This window comes from Dipteris shenzhenensis, chromosome 9 (genome assembly GCF_047967505.1).
Source record: "Dipteris shenzhenensis isolate YYH24624 ecotype China chromosome 9, Dip_SZ_1.0, whole genome shotgun sequence".
In the NCBI taxonomy this organism is placed as follows: Eukaryota; Viridiplantae; Streptophyta; class Polypodiopsida; order Gleicheniales; family Dipteridaceae; genus Dipteris; species Dipteris shenzhenensis.
The window spans coordinates 55,942,262-55,955,687 of record NC_141604.1 but is presented as its reverse complement, the minus strand read 5'-3'; the positions used below and the strand labels follow the sequence as shown (position 1 = coordinate 55,955,687).

General features: G+C 48.8%; 1 protein-coding gene across 1 annotated transcript in view; it reads right to left on the bottom strand.

The window, feature by feature from the left end:
• Positions 1–1,742: 1,742 nt before the first annotated feature.
• Positions 1,743–13,426, bottom strand: part of LOC147898863 (uncharacterized) — a 46,899-nt gene continuing 35,215 nt past the window's right edge. Inside the window, exon 2 of the mRNA XM_087379576.1 lies at positions 1,743–2,203. Coding sequence (XP_087235702.1) covers positions 1,863–2,203 — 341 coding nt within the window. The 3' untranslated portion in view covers positions 1,743–1,862. The remainder of the gene's footprint in view (positions 2,204–13,426) is intronic.

Below are 13,426 nucleotides of genomic sequence, written 5' to 3'. Positions count from 1 at the left end.
GTGGGTATTTTACTTTATTTAGATAATACTCGACCTGATATAGTTTTTGCACTCGGATTGCTTTGCCAGTGCTCATCAAAGCCACAGCTGGGCTCAAGTTTCTAAGGTACCTTGAGGTACCTCTGGCTCTGGGATCACGTATCGCTCCGAGTGCGAGCTGGGACGATTCTGTGATTCAGATTGAGCTAGAGATTGGGCTATACAGCGCTCAATGTCAAGCTACTGCTTCATGCTTGCATAAGGTGCCATATCTTGGCTGAGCAAGAAGCACCGAAAGTTGCGCTCTCATCCACGGAGGTAGTATACAAGGCGGCTTGTTTAGAAGCATGTGAGAGTATTTGGCTCAAATGGACATTGGAGGACATAGAGTTCTTCAAAAGGAGGTGAAAGTGATCATATGCTATAACATGAGTTGCATACCAATTGCAAAGAACCCAGTATCCCATGCTCATACACAGCATATAGAGGTTCAGTACCACTTCATTCGAGAGTTGATTCTAGACAAGATCATGGAGCTACTTCACTCTCCAACAGAAGATAACATCTCCGACATTTTTACAAAGGCTCTTCCCAGAGAGCAGTTGCTTACTAGGCGCATAGGCATTGGCCCACAGTTGAGTCAGTGAGAGGGGGTGTTAGAAAGGTCACTGACCCACTGTGAGCCTCCATATGAGGAGGGTACGATGTGATACCTGAAGGGGTACTAACTGTGTCATGTCTGGAGAAGTATGCGGAGGCTTCTGAATCAAAGGTGACTGTGGCACAGCGCTTGCTTGGCATCAGATCTACAGATGCAGATGTACAGAGCTGCGTGGCAGCATCTACAGTCTCCTGCCAGTAAAGCAGCATAGTTCACGTACTCTAGGGGTAGTGAAATACCCCAGCAGGTCGGCATTTACATGTCAGGCAGACTGCAGACAAGGTCGGCCTGTCTGCAGACCCAGTCGGGTGGATTTTGGAAGGTTCTACAGTTTTCTCTTATGTAATTCTCAGCAGAGAGCAATCTCCCGTGGTTGCTATTTTGCCCAGCACCTTTTGGCTTGTTTTTTAAACTCATTCCTGAGTAGTTTTCTCACACTTGTTGGATGAATATAACTCTTGCGTTCTTCTTCTCCTTTCTATGCTGTTTTTATGTATGAGACTTCAGTGAATGAGTGCATCTATCTGTGAGAGATCAGTGAGGATTTAAGATCATTCCACTGCGTTACAGAGCAGTCCCTTCCTTCTGACAGGTTGGTCTCCTTGTTCACTTGACAGCACGTCGATGCACTATGCAAATACACAACACTTTATTAACAGATATTAAGACAAGAAAGATGCAACTTTTGGTGAGAGTCCATCCAAACAGCTTATGCAACTTTTGTGAGAGTTCATCCAAACAGCTTCAGTCGAGGTCAAAAGCTCTAAGTGGAGGCCCCAAATGGACACAAGGCAGCCTACAGATTCCCATGCCAAGCCGAGGAGAATGATAAATTCCTCTGCCCTGGTATAAGGAAACTAAGACCAAGCAAATGCCCATGAAGCAGGAATGGAACCTTTACAGCGGCTTGGGTACAAAACTCCTGGACTACAAAACGTTCCCTTCAAGTGCAAATACAATAAGCTCCAAAGCGTGTGTTATAGAGGCAAATTGTGCAAAATGAAAGACATATATCACAAACAACTTAGAAAAGTTAGGTTTAAACACACAAAAGCCAAAATCTGCACATTCATGGTATGTGAAGTAAATCATCAAACTCTGAGAGACTTAAAGCGATAACTTTTTCAATTTCTGCACATAACAATTCTCCTCTAGACCTAATAATGTCATACTACAAAACAAAAACTTGATCTTTAGAAGTCCAAACAAGCATTTTCCAAGTCTAATGTGTTGTAAAAGAACTCTTTTCATAAAGGTATAGACTAATTCCATCCACTTTTGTTGTTCTGGATGGTTCAACACCAGTGAAAGGCCAGCAAAAGGATACCACACGAGATCCAATAGGGAGTTCCTTTCGTAGCTTTGGCAGAAGCTTGAAGTTGCCTTTCTCACTCAAGTAAAGAGTAACAACCGTGGCTGCACTCAAATCCACGTCAAAGGCATTCCTCCTCTCCAGTCTGATCATGTGCTCCAAATTTTCCTGTTTCACAGCTCTTTGTGCATCAGCAAAGAGCTTAGCGTCCAGTTCCACACCATAACCTTTCGCCCCGTGACCTTTAGCCGCTGAACAAGTTACAAATCAGAAACACCAATGTTACTGACATGCGAAATAGAAATATCTTCTAGAGCGTGGATGGTATTTTCCTATCACATCTTAATTTAAATCAGATCAATAATTCTGCCTGTTTTTTAAAACAAAACAAAAGTCGAGACTTTATTAAGAGGGAGGAAGTAAATACCCCATAGTTACATTTCTGCTCACCTGAGCAAGGTTTCTTAACCCCCAAACAAGAGACCTTGCTCAAGTACAGACACTATAACTATGGGGATAGTTCCTGTTAGAAATCAACCAACAGAGGGTACGCACAGCGGTAGACTAATAGAATAGCCCAGGAGCTCACACAGTGTGGTGTGGGGTGTGGAATCACAAACTTCTTAACTTACGTGCACAGCATAGGTATGCAGACTCATCAATAGACAATGAACCAGCCAGATAGAGAAACCACCAAAATAATATATTTCCATCCAAAGCTATGGATGGACACAATGTTACGCTCAAGTCGAGGTAACATGACCTCGGAAGGGTCAGTCGGCATTTTCCTTTAAAGGATCAATGTTTGTATTATATTTGTTTGGGCTTCATGTAAATGATCAAAAAGGAATAAAGGTCAAGGTCCTTGGTGTGGATGACATGGCACTAGACTAAGTGGATCTAAGGCTAAGGGACTTTAATGCATTAAATGTGCCTAGGGGCAAATGTTTTAAAGATATCCCAAGAGAGGGGTAATTAATGCATTAAGGAGTTGTAGAGCTCCTGCGAACTCCCTCCCTCCTCCGCTCCCGTCTACCCCCCCCTCGCGCTGCGCGGCCCTCCCCTCTACCTCCTCCCTCACTGCCGCTTCCGCGAGGCCATCCGCCCCCCTCTCCTCCCCCTCCGCCCGTCGATCCACTCCTCCCCCCCCTCGCCACACTCCGCTCACCCCCACTTCCCCGCTCCACTCCCCCCCTCTCCGCCCATCGCTCCCCCCCAGCTACGCTCCTCCTTTCCTCTCCGCTCCTCCCCTCTCCGCATTCAGCCCCCCCCACCCGCCTCCCCCCCCTCGCGTGGCGCTACCAACCCCCCTGCCCCCTCCTGCCCCTCCCCGCTAAGGCGCTACGCTGCCCCCCCCCCCCCCCCCCTTCCCTCCCCTCCTCACCTCTCCTCCCCACCCCCCCTCGTGCGGCGTTGCCACACCTCCCCTTCCCCTTCCTCTCACCCCCCTGCGCTGCGCTGCCCCCCCCCCCCCTCTCTTTCTTCTCCTCCTTCCTCCGCCACCCCCCTTCATCATCACCTCTCTCCCACCCCGCTTCCTCATACCTCTCCATCCCTCCTTCTTCCCTCCCCCGCCTTAATCCCCCATCCCTGCCTCTTCCGTTTCCTTCCCCTTCCCCTTCCCCCGCCTTGGAGTGTTCGCAGTTAGTCAATGCGATATGGCGGCCACGTGCCCGGAACCGGTGGCCCAGACGGACCCCCCCCCCTCCATCAGCCTATCGCGTAACATTGACAGAACACCAGGTCTCCTTGGTGAAGCAGGCTGCCACGGACTTCTCCCAGACATCCGTTTATGGGAGAGTCATTGGCTACTCCCCTTCACGAGCAGACATCAGGGACTGGTTGCAGTCCACCCTCTACCTCGAGGACAGTCGCATCGAGGATGTTGCACTCATGGGACGTGGCATCTTCTGGCTCAAGCTCTCCTCAGCACAGGCTGCGAGCGATATGGTCAGGCGATCCCCTACTTCTGTGGGTGGGAAGATCATCCTCATGGTCCCATGGTACAGGGGTTTCAGTGTAACGGACTTCGATGCCCGCTTTCGCATTCCTCGCCATCCAATTACCCTTATCTTCCCAGATCTCGCAACCGAGCTTCGCCCGATCATCAAGGACCTGGGGGCGCAGTTTGGCTGGCCTATGCAGGACACCTACGTTAATGCGGCGGCAGCCCAAGGGGTGCCACGTGTCAAAGTGGCAGTCCTCGATCCACAGAGCATCCCCTCGGAGTTCGAGATCGAGACAGACACAGGTGTGGTGACGCAGCGCATTCTGGTCACTGGTCGCCAAAATCAGTGTCTGAGATGCCATGGCTTCGGGCACTAGGTGCGCTCATGTCCTCGCTTCATGGGTACAGAACCTCAGAAGGCCCCCGTTCAGGCAACTCAGGATCCCCTCCACCAGTCAGCGACATCCCCTCCCGAATGGGAAGGCTGGACAGAGGTCAAAAGAAAACGGAAGGGAAACAAAGCAGGACCCAAAAAACCTGCCCATCTATAGCAAGAGCCCCCCCCCGGTGGTCCCTACTCATCAACAGCCCGGTAAGGGGAAGGAGAAGGGAAAGGAGAAGATCAGCCAGCCTCCCCCTCATCCTTCACCCCGCCCTCCTCCCCCTCCCCCCTCCTCCTCGATTCTTTGACCCCCACCCCCTCAAGGATCCCCCCCTGCACCGGTGGTTTCCACTCCACTTTCTTCCTCGAGCATGATCCAGAGGGAACCCCCCCCCCCCCCCCGCCTGAGCCAACTGCAGCCCCGAAGCCAGCACAGACCTTGTTGGGGTAAAGGCACATTGCCACCCTTTTGTTAAAGTTATGACACCTATGACTGTCTTAAGACAGTCATAGGGTGAAAGCCTAATCCTAATAAAACCTATGAGTTTGTGGTGTGGCTCAACACTTCACACCCACACTTTTGTGTCTCCCCCTCTCTCTCTCTGTCTTCATCGTTCCACTCCCTCTACCTTTCCCTCTCAAATGGTATCAGAGCCTCTACCTCTCCCACTTCCACTCCGGTCTACCCCTCCCTCTACCCCTTCCTCTCCCCTCGGGCATCGCACCCTACAGCAGCGGGCAGCGCGTGGGCAGAGCAGGGCAGCGCGCGGGCAGAGCGGGGCAGCGCGCGCGGGCAGAACAGGGCAGCGCGGGGCAGCTCGCACTTGCAACAGCAACAGCTAGCTGCTACCCGCTACCAAGCGGGCGCAGCCAGCGAGCAACGCCGGCGCGCACCCAGGCTGCACACGGGCAGCCGTACAGGAGCGACCTGTACAGCCACCCATACCGGCTGTACGGAATCCGTACAGGCCGTCGTACGACTGTACGGTCGCGTGGCCAGCAAGGCAGCCGTACCGTACGGACGCCGCCGTATGGACGCTGCGTCAGGGAGGTACAGGTCATAAATTTTTTCTTGGGATTTGTGCCCTCGCAGGTACAGGGTATAGCAGATACCCTGCGCATGTACAGCAGGTACAGGAGGCACATTTTTTTTTTGGGAAGAAGGAAAAGAGAGAGCACTCTGCTCTTCATTCCCAGTTGTTCAGTTCTCAAAACTGTGTGTTGAAGGTACAGCAAGTACCCTCGTGTCCCTCGTGCTTGAGGTGACTAGTGCCACAGTGTGTGGTGGTTGCACAGTTATCTTGTTTCGGGAAGGTCAAATGCCTTGATTTTGCAGAGGGCTTTTATGCTTTTGCTGAGTGCAAATCTCAGCTTTCGGGTGACAATTTCAAAGGGCTTTTGCCTGGAAGTTTATGCAGTGTATGCCTTGAGGCAGTGTGGAGCCAGGGTGCTCACATTGGTCTTGTTTCCGTAGTGTATTCAGTGACATTTCTTGCAGGTCACATTCTGTGTACGACACCTTGAAAAATCTCAGTTCAGCCACGCTTGGCCAGGGCGCATCGAGTTTACTCGGTCCCTAACTGTCCATCGTTGACAGTGCTCAAAAGATTTTCTCTTCAGTGTTTGTACGTTGGGATCTGTATTGTTACTGTGTACACAGGGCCGTTTATGCATTACATTGTCAGGTGAAAGTGCCAGGAGAGCGCTGTATTTTGTATGCTACCTCAGTGTTGAGGTGTTTTCTCACTTGGTACAGGTGTCAAATCAAGGGGCTTTTGCCCAGATTTTGCTTGTGAGCACTTGAGTTACTGTTTGAGACCTTCAGATGCCTTTTATCCCCCTGGCAGAAGGGTGATTGCTTGGGATTTGTCCCATCCTTTGTTGCAAGTTTGTGACAGGCTGAGGTGTTTGGAGCCTCTTTTTTTCAGTGAACAAAACAGTGTATGACAAGTGGTTTATGCATATAAAATCAATGCAATACCTCATCTGAGGTGGGAGAAGTGTCCAGGACAGCAGTGTTTTGTGCTTAGTTAGCTGATGATGCACTGATAAAGCACTTGTGGAACAGCTGCAGCATTCTGAAGTTACTGTTTTATGCCTATTTGAGCACGGTACAGTGTGTCAGAAGGTACAGTGACTGGAGGGAAAATTTTCTGTTTTGCTGCAGATTTTTTTTAACAGTAAAAACAGCACTATTGTGAGTGCTCCTGGCTCTTGATAGAGCAGGTTTTCTGAGAAATCAGAATTTTATTTAGTCATTTTTTGACTTACAGGGAGTCAGGTACTTTCCTTATCTGATATGGCATCAGGGGGAAGTGAATCTTCAATTCTGAACATAAAGAAATTGGAAGGGGCACACAATTATGCATTATGGGCAGAACAGTGTTTGAATGTACTTCTGCTAAAGAAGATTTCTAAGCCCATAAGGGTGAAGGGTGTCAAGCCATCTGGGATGTCAGATGATGAGTGGGAGGAGCTTGATTTGTCCGCTAGGGCTGCTATCATGCTTACTCTCAGTGATTCTCTTGTGTTCAATGTTCAGGCTGAAAAGACCTCTTATGGCCTATGGCAGAGGCTAGAAGAGTTGTATGCCCAAAAGAGTTCAGCCAGTAAGGTTTATTGGTTGAAGAAGCTTGTCGATCTTCGCATGAAGGAAGGTACAGCTATGACCTCACACTTGAGTGAGTTCAATGCCATCTTTACACAGCTTATTGCACAGGGATTGAACCTTGATGAGGAGTTCAAGGCTACTTTCTTGTTGTGTACCCTCCCTGAGAGTTGGGACACTTTCAAGACCACCCTGTCTAATTCAAATGTCACTCTTATGTATGCTGATGTGGAGGGCTCTCTCCTTATGGAGGAGATGAGCAGGAAGAATAATATGGGCAGCAAGTCTTCCAATGCTTTGCAGGTACAGGAAAGAGGTAGGACTCAGCAGAAGGGGAGATCTGCTGGAAAGTCCAAATCCCGCAGTCAGTCCCGTGGCAAAAAGGATATTGAATGCTTTTACTGTGGCAAGAAGGGACATGTGAAGTCTAAGTGCTTCAAGTTTATACGGGATCAGAAAGCCAAGAAGGCTGAGACAAAGGATGCAGGCAGTGGAAGCAAAGGCAAAGGCAAGGCCAAGGCAGATGACTTGGATGCAGTGAATGTTGGAGCAGAGGACAGTGAAAGTGACAGACATGATGTTTTATGCTCTTCTGCTGTAATTGCACATACATTGGTTATTGATGGCCATGACATGCACACCTGGCTCTTGGATTCAGGTGCTTCTTTTCATGTTACTCCTCATAGGGAGTGGTTTACTTCCTACACAGGTACTCATGGAGTTGTTCACCTTGGGAACAACTATGCATGTCAGATTGCAGGGATTGGCAGTATACAGATAGTATTCCCTGATGGACGCACATTTATGCTTGATGGTGTTCGTCATGTGCCGCAAATCAAGAAAAATCTGATTAGCACTGGCTTGTTGGATGACAGTGGTTACCACACCACATTTGGGGATTCCAAATGGGTGATTACTAATGGCCAGGTTGTAGTGGCTGAGGGTTATAAGAGTGATACCTTGTACCCTCTTTATGTTTCCAGTGTCGGTAATCTTGTTGTTGCCATAACCGAGCTGCCAAAGGTTTCATTGTGGCATAGCCGGTTGGGACACATGTCCGTTAAAGGAATGCAAGAACTGTCACATTTGGGTTATCTGCCGTCTCTTTCATTTTCAGATTTGCCTACTTGTGATCATTGCATATTTGGCAAGCATTCTATGACTCCTCATAAGAGGAGAACTCCCCAGAATAGAGCACCGCTTGATCTAGTGCACACTGATTTGTGTGAGATGCCACAGCTATCACTAGGGGGTGCAAAGTATTTCATTACTTTTATTGATGATGCCACACGCAAAGTGTGGGTCTATTTCTTGAAGCATAAGAGCGATGCCTTAGATGCTTTCAAGAAGTTTGTCGCTCAGGTTGAGAATCGGACAGGACGCAGGCTGAAATGCCTCAGATCCGATAATGGGGGTGAGTATGTGTCACATGCTTTTGTACAGTTTTGCGAAGCTAAGGGCATTAAACAGGAACTCACAGCCCCTCATAATGCATCTCAAAATGGTGTGAGTGAGCGGATGAATCGAACTATTCAGGAGAAAGTTCGATGTATGTTGTCTTATGCTGCATTGCCCCATGGCTTTTGGGCAGAAGCCGTGCAAACAGCAGTTCACATAATTAACAGGTCGCCGAACAAGGCTTTGGAGTTGAAAGTGCCAGAGGAGGTGTGGTCTGGCAAGCCACCTTCATATAAGCACTTACGTGTGTTTGGCTGCGAGTGCTTTGCTCATATACGCAAAGAACTGCGCACCAAACTGGAGCCAAAGTCTTTCCGATGCATCTTTATGGGTTATGGTGACGAAGGTGAAATGGGGTACAGGTTATGGGATCCCGTCAAACGGAAGATTATACGCAGCAATGATGTCATCTTTAAAGAGGATAGTGTACACAAAGAACCCGTGCAACCTGTGGAATACAGGAGGGTTGTTTATGATGATGTCGGACAGCAAAGAATGCCCATTAATATGCAGCAGCAGGCTGCTGTAGATAACCCTGTTCAAGAGGGTATACAGGCTGAAAATCAGCCAGACAATTTTGCCAATGATGCACCACTGGATATGCCAGCAAATGGGGCTGTAGAACAGCCAAATATGGTGGTACAGCCACCCGTCATGCATGACTAACAGGCTAGACAGCAGCCTAATCCGGAACATTTTGTTAGGAGGAGCACCCGTATACAACGGCCTCCTGACAGGTTTGTTCCAGGAGCCAATAATGTGGCTGATTTTATCATGCTGACAGATTGTGGTGAGCCTTCCAGCTTCAAGGAAATGTAGGGAGTTATTGATTGTGTCGTAGAGTCCCCTATGTCCACGTCCCAACCTGCACATCGATTTCCTAGCCCCGCTGTTGTCTGCTACATTTAGGTAACTCTGAGGTTGAATCATCCATATTTTGATGCATATTCCTTCTGAAAGTTTCTCATACCTATCCAGTGAATGGCATCTCGCTTTGGGAATATTAGCTACCCTTAGCATGGTATTGGGGAATCTAATTGCTGTTATATATATATATATATATATATATATATATATATATATATATATATATATATATATATATATATATATATATATGGGAAGAACAGAGAAAAGGAAGTGGGAGAAAGCCATGCAGTCAGAAATGGACTCCCTAGTTCAAAATGATACATGGGACTTGGTGCAGCTACCTGCAGGCAGAAAGGTTTTGCCATGCAAGTGGGTTTACAAAGTCAAAGTGGATTCAAATGCTTTACCGAGGTATAAGGCCAGATTGGTTGCCAAGGGATTTAAGCAGGAGAAGGGCATTGACTTTGATGAGATCTTTTCCCCTGTCGTCAAGACTACTTTGAGAGCAGTGTTAGCTCTTGTTGCTCATGAGGACATGGATTTATGTCAGATGGATGTGAAGACTGCTTTTCTTCACGAAGATCTCCATGATGAGATCTACATGAGTCAGCCAGAGGGATATGCTGTTAAAGGGAAAGAGCAGCTTGTGTGTAAGCTCAAGAGGAGCTTGTATGGACTCAAGCAGGCGCCAAGAGAATGGTACAAGAAGTTTGATGCCTTCATGCAGTCCCAAGGGTACCATAGGTGTGAAACCGATCATTGCTTGTACACCAAACGGGCAAAAAATGGCAGTTTGATGCTACTCATTCTATATGTGGATGACATGCTGATTGCCAGCAAATCTCAGCAGGAGATTAGTGCTTTGAAGAAACAACTGCATAAGTCTTTTGATATGAAAGACTTGGGTGATGCAAACCATATTCTTGGCATGCGGATTATTCGTAACAGGTCCAAGGGACTTTTGTTTCTGTCACAGAAGGAGTACATTGACAAAGTACTGCAGAGGTTTAAAATGGAGGGGGGGAAGTCTATTAGTACCCCGTTGCCTCCACATTTAAAACTCAGCAGTAAGGACAGCCCCAGATCAGATGATGATAAGGCTGAAATGGCCAAGGTTCCGTATGCATCTGCAGTTGGTTCTTTGATGTATGCCATGGTTGCCACTCGTCCGGATATTGCTTTTGCGGTGGGAGTCATCAGCAGGTATATGGCAAATCCAGGCAAGCGGCACTGGGAAGCAGTGAAAGGTGTCTTGAGGTATCTCAAGGGTACCAAAGACTTGTGCATATGCTATGGTAGGCAGGATGCATTGGTGCATGGTTTTACAGATTCAGACTATGCAGGGAATGCAGATAACCGGAAGTCTACTACCGGTTATATTTTCACATTTGCAGGAGGTGCTATATCATGGGTGTCTCGGTTGCAGAAATGCATTGCACTGTCAACCACTGAAGCTGAATATGTTGCAGCCACTGAGGCTTGCAAGGAAGCAATATGGCTTACTCGGCTGGTGGGAGATTTGGGCATTACAGGAGATATGCCAGTTTTGCATTGTGATAGTCAGAGTGCTATCATGTTGGCAAAGAATCCGGTCTTTCATCAGAAGACCAAGCACATAGATGTGAAATACCATTTCATCAGGGAGGTACTGGAAGACAAGCGGCTTGAGCTTGTGAAGGTGCATACTGATGATAATCCTGCAGATTTGCTCACTAAGAGCTTGCCTACAGAGCGGTTTGCACATTGTCGCCACATCATGGGATTAGGATGAGATCATTCTTATTTTATGGTCTTGTATACAGTAACTGTATATTGCTGTAATTTTTATTCTTTTCTCCCCTTTAGGCACATTGGCCTTTAGGTGGGAGGTTGTTGGGGTAAAGGCACATTGCCACCCTTTTGTTAAAGTTATGACACCTATGACTGTCTTAAGACAGTCATAGGGTGAAAGCCTAATCCTAATAAAACCTATGAGTTTGTGGTGTGGCTCAACACTTCACACCCACACTTTTGTGTCTCCCCCTCTCTCTCTCTATCTTCATCGTTCCACTCCCTCTACCTTTCCCTCTCAGACCTCACCCGCGCCTATCCCTCCTGGCCCGACGGAAGGGAGAGGCCTTCCCCGCAAGTGGCCAGCACCCCTCTCTCTGGTTCAGACTCCTCATCTTCGTCCCCTCGCCCAAGGGCTGCTCCTAGAGCTCTTCCATTGGAGTTTTATCGAGTAGGTCCTTGGGATTATTTGGATGCAGCGGGTATTGGCTCCTTCCCTGCATGCCTAGACATCAGCATCTTCTTCCTCCGCAAGGGGGCGGAGGGTAAGGTGTCCGTCCTTGCCCCACACGATGGTCCTAGCTATTCCTTCACTATCTCCAGTGAAGGGAATGAGCAATGGACGAATGAAAATGTTTGGGAGACGATACGAGATCAGTCCCAGGAGCAGGTGCAGGACTGGATCGGTAACAGAGCAACAGAGCTTCTTCAGCAGCAGTGGCAGGAGGGTGATGTCCGTCTGCGATGGTGCCACAGCGCCAAACGTTTCCGACTCCTAGTCATTATTCGGCCACCTCTGGAGTGGGCCTACGCGGAAGGGCTCCGCCCGTGGAGGACCTCAGAGGTAGCGGGCTTCTACAGTATTTCCCTGGCAGAGGCGTCGAGCTGGTTAGAGAGAGCCTACCACCACGGGACGAAGGGCCTCTCCCCTCTGCTGAAGGTTTTAGAGGATGGGTCCGATGATCCGGCCTCTCCTTCGAAACCCTCACAGAAGCGCCTTCGTCTCCACATTGGACATCCTCCGACCACTTCGACATCGACCGCAAGCAGACAGCTGTTTGTGGCCCACCTTCCCTCCTCATGAGTATACGCATTATCTCTTGGAACGTCAACGGGATCCACTCATCAGGAACCCGCGGCCCCAAGAAGATGGTGCTCAGACAGGAGCTCCAGCCAGCCTTGGTGGGAAGGGTAGATGTGCTCCTACTACAGGAACACAAGCTTTCGACTTCTCAGACCAGTATTTGTGGGAAGGTCCTCACAGGACGCTCCCACACCTACTGGGAACCTTCGATTGGCGAGCAGGGAGGAGCGGGGGTGTCTGTACCTCCATCGACGCTTCTCTAGTTCAGCATGTGTGTGGTTTTGGCACTCTGATCCCAGGACGTGCGCTTTGGGTGGGCTTGCATATTGAGGGATCCCGTATCGGCATCCTCAATATCTATGCCCCGACCGATCTCAGACGAAGAGCCGTTTTTTTGAGGTCCTTGACAGACTTGTTGCCAGAGATGGACTCTTGGATTGTAGGAGGGGACTTCAACAACCTTGAGACCCTAGAGGATCAGCAGGGACGGGGCCCAGAGTTCCTCGGTATAGCTCAGGCAGAGCAGGCAAATTGGGACTCCTTCCTCTTCGCAGTGGGAGGTCGGGACAGCTGAAGGGAGCCTTCCTTTCGCAGATGGTCAGGGAGTCTGAACTTCTCTTGGGGATACAGGAGGGAGGGAGGCAGACTTCTGGAGCGGCTGGACCATTTCTATGTCAGCGATTGGGCGCTTGGCAGAGGAGGAGAGTCAGGAGTGGTTCCAAGGACGACACTCTCAGACCATGCCCCAGTCATCCAGTCCTGGACTCAGCCTCTCACTCCTCACCTTGACGCTCATGCCGGATCCCAGACTCCATCTACTCTAGAGCAGCGGTTCACAGCGGGATAGTGGACCTGTGGGAGCAGGATTGGGACCCCACCAGGGATATGGCAGCACAGGTAGCTTGCTGGAATATGGAAGAAAGAACTAGAACTAGAAACTAGAAATGAGATGACAAGACTGAAAAATAAGAAATACCTTGAGAAGAGTGTAGACAAGACACAAGCTAGACTGATTGATTACAATGATGTGACCCATTGAATATATGGGCCAAAGTACAAGACATAACGCAAGAGTGCTTATGGGATAATTGTAGAAGTGCCACATGGCACACACTCAAGACATAAAGACTAGACTTAGACTTAGACTTAGACTTAGACAAATGTAGACTAGGAAATAGTACTTAGTGTGCACTTATCTCCAACACCCTCCTTAAGTGGACACTAGGAGTAAGACAGAAAGACAAGACTAGAAGACAGACTTGATAGACTGAGAGATAGAAAACATGACAGACAAATGATCCTGAGACACCCCTCCTCAAGTGATATCCTCATATGGGTCCACAAGGGTAAGGAC